Here is a 22,456-nt window from a genome sequence, read left to right as displayed (position 1 = left end):
TAGCTTGTGCGCTTTTGCGACAGCGTCGTGCTTTCTCTTAGCAACCAACACTTTACGGCAGGGAACAGTCTTCCACATGGCCTCCAACAAGGCAGAAGCCGGAGCGTGTGTTTGATCCGCAACAAACTCAGTGTCAGAGAAAAGAAGAGGGGAGTAAACGCCGCGTTATACGCGCAACTCGCACTTTAATAATCACGTGAAATGGGTAAAAGTAAAACCACTAAGTTTAAACGTCCGCAGTTCAACTCGGTCGGGCTGCCGGTGACTGTGGTGAAGGAAGGAGACGGTGAGGAGGAAGAGCATGGTGATGATAGCTGTCCAGCTGCGGAGTTGCTTGAGAAAGTAGGAATATACAGTGCTTCTTCTTCGAATGTTTCTAACTTTGAGTTTAAGAGCTCCTATTTTTGCAGTTTCTAACATTTTGAATAGCTGGTGTCACGTGCTTTTAAACACGTTTCCTATAGTTGCAGAGTCCCAGCGCTGATGTGCGAGAGTTTGCATGTGCCAGTATTTCTCGGGTGGTGCAGCAGAGTCAGACCATTCCGGGTTTCCTCCAGAGGGATGCTGTTAGGCGCCTGGGTCCCATGTTGCTGGACCGGAGCCTGGCTGTCAGAGAGACTGCCACTGGAGCTCTCAGGTGAGTCTGGGTGTAACAAATAATCTGGGTTCCTGTCACTTGACGAAGACCTGGATCACTGGGGTCATCTAACAAGTAATCAACACGTGTGACCTATTTTTTTTTTTTTTTGCTAGAATAGGCCATTTTAGTGCTGGGGTCATCATAAAACATATTTGAACTTTTCTGTGTTGTCAGTTTGCAGTGATTTGTATGAGCAAGGGCACAAGAGAAGTGGCAGTCTCTGGTGGAGGTATAAGGATAGGGATGGTCGACCAAAACAGAACATCATTGGCGTAGTTAAAGTAGGAGGTGATGAGGCATGAGGGAGGGTGCCAGCTGCAGAGTTTGAGAATAAAGGTTTTAGTATGGACATGTGTTCTTGAAGTGCTGGAAGGCAGACTTAGAGGCAGATTTGATGTTGTTGACCTCCAGAGACCTCCCTCTTCTCGAGCTTTGAATTGGGAACCACAACCAAGAGATCATTTTTATTGTTGTTCAATTTGAAAAAGTTTGCTGACATTCCAATTCTGATGTCTTTTAGGCAGTTTACAAGGCACAGAGGAGGGAAGTGACTGTTATCCTGATGATAACTGTGTATCATCAGCATAGCAGTGGAAGCTCAGCCCATGGTTATGGATGATGTGACAAATTAAAGGGCCCACAACTGGCAAACAGATGATGAGTTGTGGGTGCCCAAGGCTCCATGGGCAGCAAATTGTTGCTAACAGAAGAGCTAATGAAACTTGCTGAAAACCTCAAAGAGCCAGTTCCTGGCATGGGTTGTTGCCAGAGTTGTTTCAGTGGCAGGTGTGAGACCCTCACATTATCATTCTGGCTGTTTAAACCTCCTTTGGTTAACAGTGTAGTTGTATGTAGATACTTTGTGATGGAGTGAGAATCATCAAGAAGAGGCTGTTTATGCTAGCAAGACAATGCTTTTAATATTTTCTTCTCTCGATTACAGCAAGTGAGGACGTTTATTGCTTGACCACATGCCTTAATTTCTCTCCCATTTGTGTGCCCCAGATTACTACTTGACATTAGTAATGTTAGTGCTTTTCCTGCTGTGAAGAAAGTCAGGTGCAGGTAGAGGGAAGTCAGTTGTCAGTCACATGCTTCTGCAGTTTTTAAAAGTGTGTTATTGGATAATAAATAAATAAATAAAATGAGTCACATTGTGCCGTTTCATTTGGCTCCCTTATATATATTTTAGTTACACATACAGCTACACATGCTTTTTGCTTATATGCATAATACATGTATTGTGTGCTAGTTTTTAGTGAGCACTGTTGATACTGCAACAGAAAATGCAGAAAGCTAAGAAATGTGTCTACAAAAGCCCTGGAAAACATTAGAAAATGTAATCGTGGCTCTTTTCTTCCAATCACTTCAGTCAGTGTGGTGTTACAGAACTGAACTTTTCTCGGGCTTCACAGAGAGAGGTGCATATAAGAATACAAATAGCACAGCTCATAGTCCAGTGCGTTTACCTCTGAGTGGGTGGCATTTGTTGACTTCTACACACTATCTAGGGAGCTGCTTTGCCTAAACCCATCTACGCATCCCTTTTCTTAACTGCTTATCCACCTCAGAGTCATGAGTGGACTGGAGCCTATCCCAGGTGTTATGGGGTGAAAGCTGAGATGTAGCCTGAACATGTCAGCAGTCTAATAGGGCTAACACAGACAGACAGACAACCAGTTTAGAAATCACAAGTTAACCTACTGTGGATGTCTTTGGACTGTGGAAAGAAACTGGATTATCTAGAGAGAAGCCACACAGACACAAGGAGAACATCCAAACTTCCCACAGAAATCTTCACAGTTGGGCAGAAGAACCAAGGACCTTTCTGCTGTGAGACGACTGCATTAAACCTCACAGAATGTTTCTAGTACTTATCCAGTGCAAAAGTCTTGAGCCACCCCTTATTTCTTTAAATTTTTCTTACAAGGTGACAGCCTTGCTTGCCATTTTGTTTAAAGTGGGCTTGATCAATAGTTTTCCAGGCTTTTTTTAAAATAGTGTTTTTGCACCAACAAGTTCATTCCCAAATAGCTATTTAAAAAGAAGTGTGAGGATGACAGAAGAAGTGTAAGGCTTACAGCAAATGAAACGGTATCAGAAAGTGATGTCCTTAAGAAATAAAAAAATCCAGTACAGATGTGAGAAGTACATCTGGCCTTTTAGTTAATCAATTTCCTGTTCACTAAGGTCTCATAAGAAATGGTCTCAGTTTAGGTTTGGCTGGCAAGAAGACATTCTTAAGGGAGAAAAGGCTAAGACATGCCAAATCACACAAGAACTGGAATGAAAATAAGTGGCAACAGGTCTAATAGATATAGATGGATATATAAATTTGAATGTTTTTGTTTCAAATTGTCAATATGTACAGGGAGGGAGGTACAGCAGTGAGTGTCTACAGCCATCTGTAAAATATGGTCCTGGCTGTGAAATTACAAATGCAGAAAAGTATTGTATCCCTTTGCAACACCATCTGATAAGGCACTGATTGGCAAAAAAAGAAAAGACTTTTGCACAGTATTGTACATTGTGCGTAATACCATGCTGTGCATGATGAGTACAGTACTGTGTGTCATATTGATATTAACCTCTAGTCTGATTTGAGGCCTTTCAGTAAACCCTAAATAGCATTTTGTCTCCTCGAAATCAAAACAAAACCATTGCTCACAGTGGATCTCCCGGCTCCCCCCCACCCCTCTGCTTTCCTCTCCCACACACACACACACACAATTACAAACAGCATCTCTGACCGCGAGTCTCCTCTGAGTGACTGATGACTGTGCGTCTGTGTGTGTCTTCCCTTGACAGGAATCTGAGTGCATGTGGAGGTCAGGAGGTGTGTGAGGACATGGTGAAGCACGACATCATGACTCCTTTGACAGCACTGCTTAGAGAGGTGAGACTCCATCGCTGCTTTTCGCTCACCGCATCACTTCAGTTGCTCCCCATCAGCAGCTGTTACAGCAACATCAAGCTATAATATCCTCAGCAATTAGTTTGTATCTCAGAGCAAATATAGTTGTGGTTATATATAAGTGGACACTGAATCAAATGGCATCAAATCCAAGCTCAGTGTTGGCCTTTGTGTAACTTAAATTAGCCATAAAAAGTTTCTCAAATTTTTGAGGGTCAGAAATGATCTAAATATGTTCAGATGAATGATTGGAAAATTGAGACCTGTTTTACTTGTTCTGTTCACATTTGCAACACATTTGCTTTCCAGTGCTGTGCTGGCTTTGAAAGTGCCATTGTGTCGATGAAAGACCAAAGTAATGCAGTGGAGGATGTAGCCAATGAAGCTGTACACTTGCTGTGGAATCTGTGGTAAGTTGACCTTATTTGTTTTCATAGAAGGCTTTTTAAAAAATTATTATTGGCTCAGAAAGGTCAGTTTGGCCACATACATAATCAGCCAGGTCTTGCTATGGGTCTGACTGTAAAATCTTTGGGGACATGCCAAAACATCATCCATTCACCTGTCCTTTGCTGTTGGTTAATGATCAGCTCATGAGGGTATTCTATGTCTAGTAACTACATAAAAGTAAAAGAAATCCAGAAAACCCCATATATTTGTGAGTTTATTCCTTGAATTTAGTTTTCTGACATCGTCTCTGATAAATCACTCTTATTGACCTAGGCATGCTTTGTATTATTTGTTTGTCTTTCAGTGAAAGCAGCAGCCAGGCGTTGTCTGTGTTTAACAAATCCGGTCTCTTGGATGTGGTTGTTCAGTGCCTGGAGAAACACCCACACAACCTGGAACTAGCCATATCTGCTGGTATGTCTAAAGCATTTATTCTTATTTGCTATTTAACATTGAGATTTTATTAAATAAAGGTGTACATTTTGTAGGTGTTCTCTAACCATCTTCATTTATTAGGCGACACACCTCTAACAAGTACTGACAGGATGCTTAACACATCTGTGCTATTAATATGGTTCTAACCAGAGGTGTGGACTCGAGTCACATGACTTGGACTCGAGTCAGACTCGAGTCATTAATTTTATGACTTTAGACTTGACTTGAAAAAATGTTCTAAGACTTGTGACTTGACTTGGACTTTTACACCAATGACTTGGGACTTGAATTGGACTTGAACCGGTTTACTTGAAAAGACTTGATATTTTACCCCAAATATAAAATTTAACATGCATATTATATAGAGATTGAAAATGTGACGTCATTCACGGGTAGAACCGCAAAGGATTCTGGGAACTCGTGGCAAGCGGTACTAGCGCACGCAGGCTTTCAATTAAAATCAGTTATACAGCGATAAAAAGAAACACAAAAATGTCAAGAAGCTGTTGTATTATTAACTGCAAATAGCCGGTCGCATGACAGCCACGGGAAGCCGACGGGTAAAGAGATCGGTTGTTATCGGATTACGTCATTGAGGAGAAATTGTTCGAGCCATGTTTCCGAAGTAACAAAGACGCGACGGATGGCCTGGATTGCAGCCATTCAAAGATCAAATATAACGTCCCAGAACACTCCAGCTCACAGGTTAGTCTGCTCCAAGCATTTCCACAAAGGTCAGTCTGCTGTTGTAGTTAATGCGTCATTTTTCTTAACATAATTGGTGATATAGGTTACAAGCAAGTCTGGCGCTGAACAGAAATTGTGGCGCTATGCTCCTTTATTTATTGTGCATGAATAGTGAATTGTCCTGACACAATATTGCGTTTCGCTTCTGTTATTATGGTACATTGACAAAAACATATACTTTTATTCACAGGATAAAACAGGTTTTTTGTATCACTAATTGCCCAGTACGATTACAGCATACAGTATTATTGTCACTGCTACATTTCTGTGACGCTACCAGAAATTATTTCCACTACTAATTAATTACCGTTGAGCTCAAAGGTCCTATTAATAAACGGTTAAGGAATGTGTATTTATGACGACAATTTGTGAGACTGGTAAACTTATGATACGTACGATGGTCTTTACTTTCTACACGGTGCATTTCAAGGTCCTGTACCCATCCGTCGGTAAACTGTACCTGGGCTTGTTGCAGTGACCTGAAGTTACTAAACTTCATGAGTGTATGCACTCACTCCAAGAACCGTATAATTATAAATATGCATATAAATATGCTACGATGAGATAGCTGACTTCATCTAACTAGCAAATGTTTTCCAGGCTACGTTGGTGATGCAGTTTTTTTTTTAAATGATATTTTTTTTTTAAATATCATTTATTTATGTATGATATTTTTGTCATGCGATTTTAAAGCCGGTCCTACAACCGCATCCAAGAATAACATGCAGCTTATCTCAGAACTGTCGGTGAAAATTATTCTTGGAGCTAGGTTTAATTGAGCTGCATTTTAAAGAGGTGCAATTTCACAATTTGTGTATATTTTCTAAGTTCACTATTTTGTCATGTGTTGAGAAAAACACAGATTTAAAAATTACATGGTCTAATATTTACATTTAGCATAACTGCAACATTATTTTTTCGTTTTTTTAACGACTCGAAAGGACTTGAAATTCAAAGTTTCAGACTTGTGACTTGACTCGGACTTTTACACCAGTGACTTGAGACTCGACTCTGACTTGCCTGACATTACTTGAGACTTGACTTGAGACTTGAGGATAAAGACTTGAGACTTACTTGAGACTTGCAAAACAATGACTTGGTCCCACCTCTGGTTCTAACACCAGCAAGGAACTCCAAGAACAAAGCTAGCTTGTAGCTTTTGTGCCCAGTTTCAGCTTTTAAACACACTCTCCTCTGTGTGTTCCCCAGCTCACTGTTTGCACACTGTGACTGAGGATAACCCAGAGCTGCTTTGTAGCATGAACACTGCTGTGCTCGGAGCCCTGGAGAATGTGCTGCTGTCATCTCAACCAGGCGTGACACAAACTCTCCTCAGGACACTGGCTGCAGGTACAATTTGTCCCTTTTCATGTCTTTTTTTGTTGTTGTTCTAAACTTAACCACAATTAGACAAATTGACCAGCACAGGAGTCTGTAAATTGTAATGTGTCATACCCCTTCCTGAGCCTGAACTCTGTCTGATGTGTTGCTCAGGTACGCTGTGGAACATGAAGAGTAGTCTGCCTGCTGCTCATCAGGCCGAGACCGTCAACGCTGTGGTAGCTACCTTATCACAATGCCTGGATTTGGATGCAGGTATGCTAATACCTGAACTTAGACAAGCAGAGGAGCTTCGCCACAGAAACGCCCCAGCTGTGTCAGACATAGAGGGCCAAGCTCCAGAAGAGCTCGCTGAGGAGGAGATGATTGAAGAGGAGGAAGCACCTAAACAGAAGAGGAATGGAAAAGCTGCAAAAGTTGATAATGACTTCTCTGACCTCTTGCCTGTACGTATTAACTCTTGCAATCTCTTAGGCCCATTTAGAGTTAAGAAAACCAAAGCAAGGACAGTTACAGTTGAGGAATTGGCTGTTTCATACCTCTAAACTGTCTGATCCGTTATATATGCATTGAATTAATTATGCTCTGCTTAGTATTAAAATTCTGTACTTTCAGCCTGTGGGCCTCTGGGCATAGAGGTTGAAATCAGTAAACCCTTATGTATTGCCATTTGCATTCTTCCACTCGTATGTAAAATAGTCTGAGATATTGACCAGTATTATTTTATTATATGCACATTGTCTTCTAATTTATTCATCAGCACAGAGCATACGCTCTGTTTTGCACGAGAGCGTGGACAAGTGTTTTCAACTGTAAAAATGCAAATGTTTGCAATTATGCTGAACAAAAAGTATATTCTACCTGAAGCAAAGCTTTTTAAAACTCAAAATTCCAATGTAAGCATCCACTGCAAAAATAAAGTATCATTTTGATTAAGGTTTAATTATAACATGGTGTACATGATGCTGTAATGATCCCTTAAAGTAAAACCATTGGTGGCTGCCTATTGGCTCATTCAGTACTTGACAGAGGGCATTTGGGGTAGAAGAGTTTATGGCTCTTATTATGCATTTTTCACTGGAAGAAAACTGACTTACTTTCATTTGGCTTTTTTTAGACCAATTTTAAGTGATTAGGGTTGGGGTTCTAATGACTCATAAGTCAAAGTTTAGGGCCATTTCTCAGGTGTTTTAAAGGGTTAATCTCAATTTGGTTTCAAGTTTTTTGTTGTTAGGGTTTCTTTGTTTTGTTTTTGAGGTGCACATTAATGCCTGGTGAAAAGGTGGTGTGTGAGTCACGCTGAAATGTGAGCCAGAGCGACAGGGCAGACAAACTGTCGGGTTTAGGGGGGAGCAGATTAGGGACACCCAACAAGGTTCAGCTGAGGACCAACTTGTGGCTTCCACCAAGTTGACAGTCCCCAGACCTGACTCCGGCGAGACAGAGCTGTCCCTCTAAGCTCAGTCAGAGCCGAGGCCCTAGGATTGTGGGTGACATTCATGGTGACGTACCAGAATACCCTCTAATATTGCGGGTTGTTTGGGTTGTTCTAGTGTACTAGTATAAAGATTCATCTGGGGTAAACCATTTATTTATCATGCAAACACAGTTTTACACTTATTCCTTCAGGAGCAACACCCTTGAACTGGGTTTTAATGCTCACTGCACCGCAAGAAGGACATAGTGGAATGCATCTGTAGAATTATTTTTCTTTGTGGCAGTCAGCTGAACCCAGACTGGGTGATAAGAGTGCTAAAAGGCATTGTTTTAGTAGAATGTTGACTCACATGGCTGATTGTTTTTGTCCAGAGGGGGAAGGAGGAGCTGAGGGAGGCAACGGCCTTGCTGACAGCCCAGCAAACGTCCTTGGAGATCATCGTCAACATGTGCTGCTCTGACGGTGAGTGGTGTGGCCACGGACAGCCATGCTGACCCCAGGCACTTTTCATCAAATATATTTCCTATGACACAGTCACCAACTATGTGTTTGTCTATCGGAGAAACTGTTATAGCAAGAAATGCACACAAAGGTCTCATTTGAGAACATTAAAAAAAAAAAAATCTTCATTGTTAATTTCTCTAATTAACTCTCTGTGTGTGCACATGTTCAGACCCTTCTGATGACGAGTGGGAGGAGGAATCAAGCAGTGATGAAAGTGACATGGGTCCCGATGGTCTTTGTGATGGAGTGTCCAATCTGATGTCTCCATTGTGCTTGTCAGCTGAAGTTCATGGGGCTTTGATCAACCACAGCATACCACAAAAGGCAAATGACAGTCTGATTCTTCAGTCACATCTCAGCCAGTTCATCATCAAAGCTTTGACGCGCTTGTGAATGTTGTTAAGCTGTCATTTTAGCTTGCATTGCTGTAAATACAAATTTCAGATTAGATTGATTATGTGGTGAACCTCACCCATCTTCTCCCCCAGGCTGAATGGATTGCGTTGTTTGTGCAGTTTCATAGAGAACTCACTTTCACATACAGTTTATATGCACCTACGCAGCCACTCCCAAATGTAAAAGGGCTGCCATAATATTCCATATTTTCCTGTTTTTAAGGTTCTGAAGAAAACAGAGTTCCCTAAAAAGGAAACTGTGAATTTGTGCCATCAAAATCCCTCCTGGAGAGGCCTGATAAAAAAGTAATCCTCCTCTCTTCTTCCATTGAACTTCACTGTCTGAGTTTAACTATCTTTATTCTTTCTCATTTATAAATAATTTTTTTTTTTTTTAAAGTCTCTAAATTTTTAAATAAAAAGTCTCACCTTCTTTTTAGGATGGAGCGCGTTCAATCCCGGGCACTGACTTGCCTCCACAGTATCCTCTCCACCATGGATGCAGAGTCTTTGGGTGGTGCAACAGCCCTGCAGGAAGCAGCACAGCATCTCTCCTCTATGGTCTTTGGTGCTCCAGGTCTCACATTAATAAAACTTCTTCTGCAGTATTATAGTACCATTTGTTATTTTTCTATTTAAAGAAGGCAAAAAAGTGAGTATGCATTTGTGAGAAAGGAAACTACAAATCGAAACTGTTTCTTTCAGAGATTCCCAAAGACGAGGAGTTTCTAGAGGCTGTCATCAGCGCCATGCGATCTCTTTTACAGATGATTGCCTCCAAAAATATCCCACAGGTAGATAAGACGCCACTATTTAAATAAACAGCTAAATCAGTTTTGGTGATTACAAAAAGAGGTCAAAGTCTGTGCAGCCGAGGTCGAGGTATCCCGACTTTTAGCTGCTAGCTGAGGGTAAATGATAAAAATGCTTGATTCTACATTTCCCTGTGCCTAATTATATAGTCTTTGTTATCATGGCTGCAGAACACATGACAGGAGTGTACAGGTTGAATAATACTCCATATGTTAGTTCCGTCTTTGGTAACTGCATAAAAACAGACCTGAATGTAAAATTTCCGCCTTGAACTGAACTTTAAAATCCACTGCCACTTCACACTTGCTTCTGTTGACAGTTTTTGTTCCTGACAGCTCAGTATCTATGTGTTTGGCTTTTGTTTTTGCTAGTGTATGACCCCCCAGCAGCTGATGAGCTTGAGCGAAACGGCCACCCGCTGTGATGTTGTCAGCGTGAGGGTCAACGCCGTCGCCATTCTTGGCATCACTGGCAGCACATTAGCCAAAGAGAAGGGCACTGCAGAAACCCTGCAGGTATCTCTTTCTCTCATTTATTCTTTTGGAAAAGTTGTTCTTCCTCTAAGAACCTCTTCTTCCACAGATGATCGGAAATGCGTTGCTTCAAGTTGCCACAAAGGATCCTGAACTCGTTGTAAATGGAGAAGCCCTTGATGCTTTGTTTGATGTGTTTGCGGATGGAGAGGAGGCAGAGACAGCTGCAAAAAACATCAGTCTGCTGCCTGCACTGAAGGCACTACAGCCTGTCTTCAAGACCAAGGTACCAAAGATAAATTCATCTTTACTGATCTGTGTGCTTGATAATTTCTCAATATTTTTTCAGCTATGCTTTTTTTTTTTTTTCTCCCCTGGAAATATACGAAGCACCTTTATTTTTTTCTTATCTCGCCACTGCATTGTGTGAATTCTCCTTTGAATAACAATTCTTTTTTTTTTTCCACTACCAGATTCGTAAAGAAGGAAAAGGCAAATACAGCCCTCAGCAGCTGTGTGTGCTGGATAACATCAGAGTGAACCTGAGAAGATTTATTGGTTATCTGGAGAAGGTGTTGAAAAAATGAGGACTATAAAAGCCTGTTTGATTTGGACAAATATGCTAGCAGGAGCATAGAACGAGACAGAATATGGTTGTGAAACCAACAAGTATTTATGTTTATATTCTTTAAATGATGGTTTACTGTTTGTTGTGCAGAGCGAAGGGAATGTAATAACCGTTATTGTATGCTGGAGTTGGCAGGTTTTTTCCCCACCTAAATTAAACTTTAAACAATTTTGAGACTGTGTTTGTATTTTCATGTCTGATTGAAACATTTTTGAAAGATCAGGTGTGGGATCTGACACCAACTTTTCTTATGGGCATCCTTCTTTGAATCCAGCGGGCTTGACGTTGGTGTTTGCAGTACTTCCACAAGAATGCTGATCTATTCAAAGTATCTGTATAATTATGAGGGGGATTATATTGATGGCATTTATTGTACTTTGCATTGTACTTTGGAATTCTAAGTTGTTGTTTTTTCCAATGAAGACACTGGTCTGCATACACATTTTTTCAGTAATTGAAGGAGATTGATGGTAAATTTTGTAGATTTTGTTTAATCTGTCAGTAAAATTATACATAGATCTGAACTGTCTAAATCCCAGAATTCCCTGTTTTGGTCATAATTTGGATATCATCATACGTGACTGACAAAAATTCACGTAAAGCTTGTTAGCTATTCTTGCAGTGGTTTCTTAGACTTTTTCAACAAAATATCCATAAACTTGCTTATTTCAGTAAAAATGAAATTAATGTGTGAATATGTCATCAGGCTGTGAAGGAATACCGGTACCCTTTTTGAAATAAACCCTGATTTTTTTTTTTTTTTCTTCAATGTTCTTCTTTTGCATTATGTGAACCATTTCAGGAATCTTTCCATGACTTTCCAAATACAAACTGGTAGAAACACTGAGATAATATATCTCAATCTCAATTAATTTGTCTTCATAAGGTGTTGGACTGCTTCAATATATACTGGCATGCTGCCTGCAAATCTCTGGAAATCTACTGAAGGGACTAAACGTGCCTCCAAAATATTTTCCCTCATGTTGTGTTTTGATGATGGTGGTTGAGAGCATAGCCTTGTTGGTCCTAAATCACTCATAGGTGATTTAGGACAAGTCACAGAGGATTTGAAATCTAATGACTACAAAACCCCCACAGCATGTGACTCGCATCATTTTCCTACTCATCAAACCATTCAGCTACCCCCATGTTCCACATGGAGCGTACGTGGGTTCGAGGTATGGTGGATGCTGACTGAGCAATTTACTGACCTTAAATAATATTCATAGTATGTTGCAACAGCTACCTTGACTCCCTCCATAACAAATATTCAAAGACCAGCATATATATTTTTAAGTATTGGAATTGATCAATAAAATGCTGAAAAAGTGTGTTGCTTTTGGGAATTTGAAAACTGAGTATGGGAACTTTTTATAAGATTTGAGATTTTGTAGAATCATTTATTAGATTAGCTGAAAAAGACATTAATAGTGACCCCTTTTTTTTTTTTAAATTGCCTGGTTAGAAGTTTATATTGCATCTTCATCTGTAAGCTGTTAAATCATGGTTTGCATTGTTGTGAACTATATTTACTCTGCATGAGTACTTAAACACACTGGGTGATTATTGCTGCCCTGCATCAAAATATAAAATATTTGCTGATTTCCAGAAAAAACATTATTACCTTGTTCAATTCAGTTAAAAATGCCTATAAAAATATTCAGTCTCATAGTTTTGTCACAAAAAAGCAAATCAATTTTTCTTCGCTTATGACCTGTTTGCGCTCATTGTATTTCAGCTTCTCCAACACAATTTGTATATTTGCATAGCCTTCTTTTAATTGCACAGAACGACCAATTGACCATAATGGCTATTATACAGTAGGATACACTTTAAGATGGCTTTTGACCTCTCAGTTGATGCTAGACCAAAGTAACGCAGCTGCTTCCTTCAGCAGATTAAAATCTTGTACATGTATGTACAAAATGACCAGGCAACAAATAAGCTACTAGAATCTTCAAAATCATTAGAATGTTGTGGCTCTGGAGAAAAGAAAAACCCCATCAGACTCTTCCCTCTCATTACCTGAGCCAGTAAAAATGTGAGGTGGTATTTAATCTGGAGGATGTACAGGTCTCATTACTGATGCCTGGTTAAGGTAAACAATAAATTATTTTGTTTTGGAACTGTATCTAGAAATATATTGATTAAACTGAAGTGGCAGTTGTCAAAGTGTTTTTGTGGCTCCCTTGATTAGACTGGAATACCAAAACACAAGTCTTTTCTCTTTCCCTTAATCCATGCTCTTGACACACACCCTGCAAACTGAATGAGATGCCTATGGCTTGTCTTGATCACCCACTGTCATCCAAAACATGAACAAAGTATGCCCTTTTCATTAAATCGTTGATGTTTCGTCAATGTTTGGATGTAGTGGAGCATGTAAATAGAAAAAAACCCATCTTTTCATATCGTATTTACAATTGCCACTTGTGAAATAACATGACTGTAGAGCAAATTGAGTATGAATTTTGACATCAGCAACCCCAAATTAGTAAAGTGTTTGATTTCATACAGCAAGTGGGATGCTAGACAGTGTATTGGTATGAGTACAAGTCTACTTTGCTCAAAGTGTCTGTTTTTACTACAGAATGGATGAATGAATTAGAAGGTATTTTCTTTAGCATTATTTTAAAAAGGTGCAATTAATGGTAAGAAAAGGCAATATCAAAGAAAATCCAGGGTGTCTGTAACATTCAGCATAATTTTATTTTTTAAAAAGCAAGGCTCTCAATAAGGTTTTGTTTCCTATGTATGCTAAGATGTAAGTTAATAATAAGGAGTAGGAAGGCTGTTTTTTTCTTGAAAATTTTCCCCCTGTCAATTTAACATTTTATAAGATAAATAATTCTATATTAAACATTCGTTTTTTTTCAATTTTTTTTCAAATATGTCCCGAGTTTCTGTTCTCAAAGTTGGTTTAATTATTAGTTTTATCTTTAAATTAACTAAATTGAGTTGTGTTATTTATGCACTATATGTCACGCGTTTCCCACGTTTTCTCCCATTATAATAATCAAATAAGGAGAATCAGACGTTATTATGTAACAAAAAAAATAGTCGTCCGTTGCGTAACAACACTGCCCGCCCCCTTTTCACTCGCTCCGCGCATGCGAAGTACAGATATACACGCCGCCATTGAGGGACCCACGATCTGGAGGAAAGGGTCAGAGAGGTACTTCTACCAGCGGTGCCTGCACGTTTTTCCAGTCTTCTGCTACAACTTTGGCTTGAGCTACCGTTTTTAATACTTGACTCAGGCTCTTGACTTATTTGCTGTGGATGTTTTTGGGTCGAAAACTGTCTTCATCGTTACTACAAGGGAGCCTGTTGTTTTTCTTTTTTTTTCTTTTAAAAAAAAAGTAGATTCTAGAAGTAACGGGCAGCAGCTATAACGAGGCTACAGCAGGCTAGCTAACGTTAGCCAGCGACCTGGCTAGCTGCACACGAGCTGAGCATTGCTCGGTGGTGGCGGGGGGGCGGTTTGCCTACAGTGTCATTTGATGGATCCGAGGATCGCCTGGTTCCAACCAGAACAACGTGGACCCGCTAACAACCTGTGGATGCAGATTTGGGAGATGACACAGAGAATTGGCTACTTGTACGTGAATAACAGCTACACTACTGTATCGAGCCCAAAAGCTAACGTTAACGGGGTGTCGGGAGCCGTCGTCGCAGAAGGAAACGAGGCACCCGATACAAAAAGCAGCGGCATCGGAGAAGCCAAGACTCAGGGGATGTCGGCCCCGATGGGGGATGGAGAATTGACAGTACAGGGGGACTTCATACCACTCGAAACTAACAGCAACCACAACAGCCGAGTCGTTGGTACGGGCGGTGTCGGTGGAGGAGGGCAGCAACAGCACGGCAGCGGGGTCGCTGTTAGCAGAGTCACGGACGGACAGCCCCCCAAAAGAAAAAGGGACAACAAAGCTAGCACTTTCGGATTCAGTGTCATCTTAAACGGTGACAATAAAGAATATGTTGGTTACACGGGCACGCCATGGAAAGAAAGGAACTACTCAGAGGGAATTATAGGGTAAGAAAGAGTTTAACGAAGTTGGAAAAGAGAGAACCTTTATAAATTATTTTACTGTATTGGACCCCTTAATGAGGGTGTGAATGTGTAAGCCAACCCCAAGTAGGTGTTCACCTGCAGTGTTTTATTTATTTGTTTATTTAAAGCCTAACTTGAACACCTGCATGCTGAGATAATTGAGGCTGTCAGATCCCATCCCCACCCACTTTGTCAGCTCCACCTATCGTGTTGGGCAACCATGTGCAATGTTTTCTAATTGCATTAAGGCTCATTTGAGCATAAAATTTAATACTTTTGGTTGAAAGGCACCTTATTTAAGACTATTATATAAGGTTATGAAAAGGTGCTGTGGTGGGAGTGGCGTGAGTTCACATGGCTCCTTGGCCAAAATCATATGGTATCTCCTTTGCAGTCCAGAGTTAAAAGAAAAAAAGTTTGATAGTGCTCTCTGCCACTATCATGAAACACCAAAATAAGGAAGTATATTGTGGAAGAATGGCTTTTTATCCCTCCAAAGTTGCAGAGACTTAGAGTCGGTGTTAAGCTCTATGGTTTGCATATCGATGACCAGCTCCTTGTTACAGTCTAATTATTATTTCGATTCTACGTGGTTCTGGATAAATATTCAACACCATATGAGTCTCTGTAGTATTTAGAACATTATAGTGATCATTTAGGTTAAGTGATAAGTGTACCCAGTCTTGTTCTTATACGTACTCATTACTGTTGCTGGGTAAAGTTCATGTTTGCGTTCACCAACAACTTTAGGCGAAAGTGGGGAGGCGAAAACTCCTTTAATAGAAACGAACCTTTGGAAGAAACAGACCACTTCAACTGGTTATGAGAGGGAAGCAAAGAGAAGGAAAATGGAGAAATGACAAACAGTACAATAAAAAGTCAGTAAGTTGGTGGGGGTCAGTAACTGCAGATCAAAAGCCTTCTGCTCTTGAGCCAAACACACCTGCAGTACAAGGAGAAAGAGAGGACAAACAGTTAATGGCATTCAATGCTGGTGTACTCAGAATGCTCAGAGGGTGAAAGATATGACAGAGGACAAATTGCAAAGGTAAAGAATAACATCATGACACTGACAAATACAAGGTGAAGGAATGCAAATCAACTCGAAACAGGTTGGCTAACCTGGGCTGATGGTAGATCAAATCTGCTGTATGGATGCTATACTACGATTGTGGTTGTGAAGTGGCCTTTTAGTTAGTGTCGCTGTGGATTTCTATTAGCCTGCGGAGTGTGATCATAAGTGCTGTTAGTCTGTGGACAGCTAAGGAGTGTTTGTAGCCCCTTTTAAGGAATTAAATTATTTTCCTGTTATTTCTAGCCACTAACAACGGTGTATTTTAACACAGAGTGCACTGTGAAAGCAAAAGAAAATGCAAGTTAAAAGAATTTTTGGCATTGGTGGTGATTTTTGACCAGCACTCATGGATAGTCAACATGGTTATAGCATTGTTATGGCAATCAGTCTGTTTCCCTGCTTACAAACAAACCCTGCTTAAAATCTGGTTGTCTTTGAAATATTTATTATAGTCCTAATGCTTTTCCTTTGGAGAGGGGTCAAAGACTCTTTGGGTACCAACATTATTCATATGCAAGGGAAAAAATACTGGAGTTTAATGCTAACTTCAGCAGTTATTTGATTCATAATTTCCACAAAGCAGATTCTGGCAGCTACTAAACTATACTATCACTTCATTTGAGAGACACTCACTTCATTTACTGAGAATGAGATTTGATTCCGTAGAGAGCATGCATGTTTAAATTGCCGGGCTTATATTGTTGTTCCTACCTACTACATTTAGTCTTCTAGCATTAGTCTACAGTATTGAACTACATGACTCAATGAGAGAAGACTGCCTATATTAACTTTTTGCCTTTTTCTTTTCATTCTTGTCATTTGTTTCTTTTAGATGTGATCACTGTGGGGAAATATTTTGGTGGGTGGGGCTCTGTTTTAATTTTCTTTTTCTTAAAGAGCAGAAGTTTGTCTCTTTTCCCACCCCTTTCTGTTAGGCAAGTGCAGACAAGCAGAACACCCTAGTGTGGAGTTTAGTCTTTGGCTGATTCTCATTTATAGTAATATTGTAGCTCTGTGTTTGCTTAAGGACATTCCTTAGTGATTAGCTGGGCTAATACTAAAACCTGAACCTCAGAGTCAGAATCGGACTTCAACCACCACGGAAGGCTTTCTGTTTAACCATACTGTAGTAAATCACAGGGCCAATGTGATGTATGGCAGTACAGTAAATGTATTTTGAAAATGAACATGTGCAGAGCTACTGTATATGTGAATGGTTCACTGTAAAATATCCCTTGTTATACATGTTTTGTTGCTAGGGAGTTGTAGCCTGGGAGCACACTAATGCAACACCTTGAGTCAGACAGATGGAATATACTTTTAAATCAGTGGCTTTAAAAAGCACTGCTGTCATGGGTGCTAGCATTAATGGTCATGTTGTTCATGAGAAGAGTATCTTGTGGCTGATTGGTTCTTGCTTAAAAAGACTATACTTTTCTACTGTTTTTGACTGTGAGATGTAGTTACCTGGGATTTCAAAGACCGCTTGTCCTATTTTATTTATGTCATGTGCACATTTCTTGATTTGGCCGGCATATTGGATGTGATACAACCACTGGTTGGTAGGGGGAAAAATGTTCCAACTGGTTGGCAAGTTCCTGTGTGTCGCTAGGTGAAATTGGTTTCACCAATTTCTTCCTTTTTTTTTTTTTTTCTTTTTTTTTTTTTTTTTTTTTTTGTAGATTCATTTTTTTGCCTGGAGATTGGCACACTTGCCTATAGAGTTTCATGTTTATCTTAGCGTACTAACTAACTCTAAGCCCAGAAGTAGTAAAACTTGAGAGGGTACGATGGTAAACTGGAAAAGGAGAATGCTTGCCTTTAGGGCTGAACGATTATGGAAAATAATCTAATTGCGATTTTTTTTTTGCCCCAATATTGCGATTGCGATGCGATATGCGATTATTTTTTTAAGGTCTTTGTCTTCTGTATTATTAAACAAAGACAAGCAATACATCATATAGTATGGCCAATACTATATTACATTAATTTTAAACTGTTCTTTCCTGGAAGACAGACCTCTGTTATGATGACATGAGGTGATGCATGAATTGATGACTGACATTTTTATTTAACTTCTTCAATCACAACAGTATATTTGAACATACACAATAGTTTATTTTTAGCTTACAAACATCTGAGCATAAAGTGCTGACAAGGAACCCTGGTGTAAACATTAAAATGAAAGTCAGTGCAATGTGCAGATTGCAGAAATATACATAAAAAAAATCAGTGGCTTTACCACACTCAGTTTTTCGACATCTGTGAACTACTAGACAGTCATTCAATTAAAAAATAATATTAAATAAATAAAACTAATAAATAAAAAATACACACATCTTACTGATCTCTGCAGTCAGTAACATTACACATAAAGTGCAAACATAATAGCAATTGTATAAACACACACACAAACACGCCTTTAAAATTTAAAGGCGTGAAATTGGACGGTCTAGTTCTGATTAGCGTCACCGCTGTCTCGGTGGAGTTTAATAAACTCGGCCGTCTGCTTCTTGCTATCTAAAATATAACCAGACACTGGTGTAAATTCTCGACTGTCTCATACTTCTGTTTAATAAGTTTTCTGTTTGACGTTTAGTCAGCTGTGTGAAAACCAAGGAGGAACCCACCCGGGGGATTAATAAAGTTTTATTTTATCTAATCTAATAACTTTAATCTCAGCCAAACCGATTTACTCACGAACAAACAAAACACTGAAAAAAGCCCAACAATAACATTTTTAGGTTGTCTAAGTGACTTATATATTACGTTTAACCCGAGCAGCGAAACTCCGCGGTGATCTGAAAATGATGTGCCGGGAGTTGTGCCGTTCTCGGCCGCATCAGTAACCCTCGAGCTCCCGGCTAGCTGTCGAGCTGGTGGGTAGCAGACGCCTCTGAAAACGTCGAAGCACTTTTGCAAATATGGGATATCTTGATAAACCGAGCAGATATTTGATGTTTACACAACTACTTTCTCGCCTGAAAATATGTTAAAAGTTTATTTTGTGACCCAGAAAGATTAGTATGAGTAATTTTAAAACTTAGTAGCGGCCGCCATTGCTGGAAACTGGAGTTTGGCTGGGCCGCGCTATGAATTCTGGGATATGGTAGTAATTTGGACAGCCTTCGGCGCGTCGCTGTGACGTAATCGGTCTACAAATGCGGCCTCAGGAGGATGCAGCCCATGAATTTGGACATGTCCAGAGTATAATCGCAGCCTTTGCGGTTAGAAAATTGCACTTGATCATGTCGCGATATTATCGCAAATGCGATATATCGTTCAGCCCTACTTGCCTTCAAAGCAAAAGCTCTGTATTTTGCAAAATGTTGGCTACACTACTAAGGCACAGCTTTTACTTTGAAGGTGAACCCTCTTCATGTTCAGTTTGCGTCACAGTTTCACTACATCTTGGAGAGTAGCTGGACAGTGTTTCTTAGACAATCCGTCATTGCCATTCAAAGTACAACTGTAGCAATATGTCACCAAAGCAATCGCAAGGCTGCTATTTAACCAACTGGTTGGGAAATACACTTTTCCCTCGCAACAAGTGGTTGCCAGGGGGCTGGCTGGCTAGTCTTTAGGCGTGCATGGGTGGGGATTTTAGTAATAATTTTCCCAGCAACTGCAGTAAACCTCTAGCAACCACATGCAACCGAATGCCTTATTCACGTGATCCTACATTGTCACCATGACAAAATGGTGTGGAAGTTAATACCATGTGATCTGTGGACATGAGTGTGCAAAACATCAATTGAAGTTGATGAGGTTTTCAACAATTTGAATTTATAGGCTCAGTCACCAGTTTTCGTTCACAGTAAGACTTTAAGTCTACTCTCATAAAAATTGGGTGATTCTAAAGATCAGACCAAAGCCATGCTCATTGGTTAACCCCATCTTCACCTTCACTTTTAGTGGGATGATGTTAAGTTTTGCTGAATTGAATTATGGATTTGTTGCTTTGCTTGCTGAGCTTGCAGTGAAAAGTCCAGTAGAATTCATCTTGTCAAGTGCTGTTACAGGTGTTAGCCAACCAGATGAGCTTTATTCAAATCATTTGGTGTGGCTTTGGTCAGTCAAATCAGGTTATTAAAATATACTGAAAATAAAGTGGTTGCACTTCTAGTTTGATGAACTGTAGACAAAATGAATCCTTGTGGAGAGTCATCACCCTGTCTATTAACAAATGTATTAGCATGCAAGCTAGCTTGTCTCAGTCCAAGATTTATTGTTGTACCTTTACAAGTTGCTGTTGCTATGACAATCATGCCAACATGACCAGAGAAATCTTGCATTACTCATGTTAAATCTTCCAAGTTTCTTCTCTGTGATTCATCTGTGATTAGTAAGAGCTATCTAAGTGAGCCATATAATAATAATAATATTGAGCAAGTGTTGGTTACACGTGTGAAAAACTGTTCTAAAGCCTTTCATCTGCGCTCTTAAGAGAACAGGGTAGTGTGGGTTCAACACAGAAATTTGCAGACATAGGGTCCGCTCTTCGTACCTCGCTAAGTAAGTTAGCTGGATTTGGATTTGGGAAGTCTGTCGCAGCCATGTCCTGTCCGTATACGTGAGCAGCCCATTGCGGAAGGTGCAAGATTGATAAGGAGAGTTCTCAGAATTCAGCGTATATTGCGGGATAGACAGGATCCTTTAGCTCAGCGCGACAGTGTGCTCATAGAGAGATATCGATTTTCCCGTGAGGGTATTATTTACTTAACCAACTTGTTGACGAGGAGGTGCAGGACTACCACCTGTCTTTTTGTGCTCTGCCCTTTTCTTGGTTGCTGTTATAAACAAACAGATTATTTCAGGGTCTCTTTTCAAGAGACTAAAAGCAATATAAGTGATAAATATTACCGTTCTGTAGAATATTCTTATATTTCACTTTTACTTGTTCCCATGTTCTAGTGGGTCCTGTTGTGGCTCTAATGTGAAAGAGGATATAATGTAATATAATATAATATAGTGTAATATAATAAATTTACCCTATTGCCTACTGGTGTTGGCCAGAGGGGCCGATGGCGCGATATGGCAGCCTCGCTTCTGTCAGTCTGCCCCAGGGCAGCTGTGGCTACAACCGTAGCTGCCTCCACCAGTGTGTGAATGTGAGAGTGAATGAATAGTGGTATTGTAAAGCGCTTTGGGTGCCTTGAAAAGCGCTATATAAATCCAATCTATTATTATTATTATTATTATTATTAAATTACTTGCGAGTTTAATTTGTCAGCAACTTTCTGCCAGCCCTCTCTCCTTGCTTTTGCAGCCTTTGCAGTGTTCCCTTGCGTTTTAATTAAACTCTGAAACTCCTGAAATCCCTCAATCAAGAGTTCTTGCTCTGCTGCCGAAAAATACCGAGCGCACTCCTTCGACATTTTCGCCGACCAATCAAAGGGTTGCCGATCAATGTTTCTACTATCGATGCGTAGCCCCTGTTAAGCCACCCAGTGATCTCACATTACTTCATCCAGCTATACTAATCGTCAACAACAGGTGTGTTCGGAGAACCGGAATAGCGAGCTCAAAGTTAGCGCGATGATTTGATCTTGGATGTGTCATTTGATCTTGGATGTAGTAAGCGAGGTACGAAGAACGGACCCATAGTCTATATTGTACCTGAGCATTTTGTTGTTGTTTTGTTTTTTAATAAACAAAACAACAAACAACATAAACTGCCCACTAGGGCTGCCACAAACGATTATTTTGATAGTCGACTAGTCACCGATTATTTATGCGATTAGTCGACTAATCAGATCATCATCCACTGGACGTAAAACTACAGCTTATTGCACCAGCAGCATCTGCTCTTATATAACTATCATTAGCTTACAGCTTTAAGCTTTTAAGGTGCTAACTAAAAATAAAGACAAGATGATAGTTTATTCAATTTTAATGAAATTTGCAGATTGTTTCGGTAAAGTTTAATAAACTCCTTGCTATCTAAAATATATCAGGACACCGGAGTATATTCTCCAGCATCTCACACTTCTGATAATCAGCTGTCTGCTTGACGTTTATTCAGCTGTGTAAAAACTATAACTTTAATCTCAGCCAAACCGATTTACTCAGGAACAAATAAAATACTAAAAAAAAACAAAAAAAAAACAACATTTTTAATTTATCTAAGTGACTCATATATATTTAACCTGAGTCGCGAAAGACAGCGGTGGGTTTGAAAACAATTTGCCGGGAGTCCGGTGTTCTCACGGCGCTAGTGACCTAGCCCCCGGCTAGCTATCGAGCTAGTGGGTAACAGACGCCTCCGAAAACGTCGGAGCGCTTTTGAAAATATGTGGTGTCCTGATAAACTGAGCCGATATTTGAGGTTTACACAGCTACATTCTCGCATGAAAATATGTTAAACGTTTATTTTGTGACCCAGAAAGAATAATAAGAGTAATATTAAAACTAACTAGCTACCGCCATTGTTGGAAACTAAGCTGGGCCGCGCTATGAATTCTGGGACGCTGCTTCTTCTTCTTCGGGGTTTAACGGCAGCTGGCATCCTTGTACATGCAGTGCTGCCATCTTCTGTTTCAGTCC

At 40.0% G+C, this 22,456-nt stretch overlaps 2 protein-coding genes across 2 annotated transcripts in view; both read left to right on the top strand.

Annotated features, from left to right (window-relative positions):
• Positions 1-48: 48 nt before the first annotated feature.
• heatr3 (HEAT repeat containing 3) lies at positions 49-11,542 on the top strand. Its single transcript, XM_080884735.1, has 15 exons — positions 49-342; positions 465-637; positions 3,449-3,536; positions 3,864-3,964; positions 4,309-4,418; positions 6,396-6,536; positions 6,681-6,973; positions 8,337-8,427; positions 8,639-8,793; positions 9,088-9,170; positions 9,305-9,441; positions 9,570-9,658; positions 10,049-10,192; positions 10,260-10,436; positions 10,624-11,542. The coding sequence occupies exons 1-15, from the start codon at positions 202-204 to the stop codon at positions 10,735-10,737; spliced, it is 2,037 nt and encodes a 678-aa protein (XP_080740861.1). The 5' UTR covers positions 49-201; the 3' UTR covers positions 10,738-11,542.
• Positions 11,543-13,916: 2,374 nt separating this feature from the next.
• The window catches only part of tent4b (terminal nucleotidyltransferase 4B), a 30,760-nt gene continuing 22,220 nt past the window's right edge, over positions 13,917-22,456 (top strand). Inside the window, exon 1 of the mRNA XM_080885843.1 lies at positions 13,917-14,817. Within this exon, the coding sequence (XP_080741969.1) occupies positions 14,282-14,817 (536 nt within the window). The 5' untranslated portion in view covers positions 13,917-14,281. The remainder of the gene's footprint in view (positions 14,818-22,456) is intronic.

Source organism: Rhamphochromis sp. 'chilingali', assembly GCF_963969265.1.
Source record: "Rhamphochromis sp. 'chilingali' genome assembly, chromosome: 6".
In the NCBI taxonomy this organism is placed as follows: domain Eukaryota; kingdom Metazoa; phylum Chordata; class Actinopteri; order Cichliformes; family Cichlidae; genus Rhamphochromis; species Rhamphochromis sp. 'chilingali'.
Note: the sequence above shows the minus strand (reverse complement) of the source record. Positions and strands in the feature narration are given on the sequence as shown.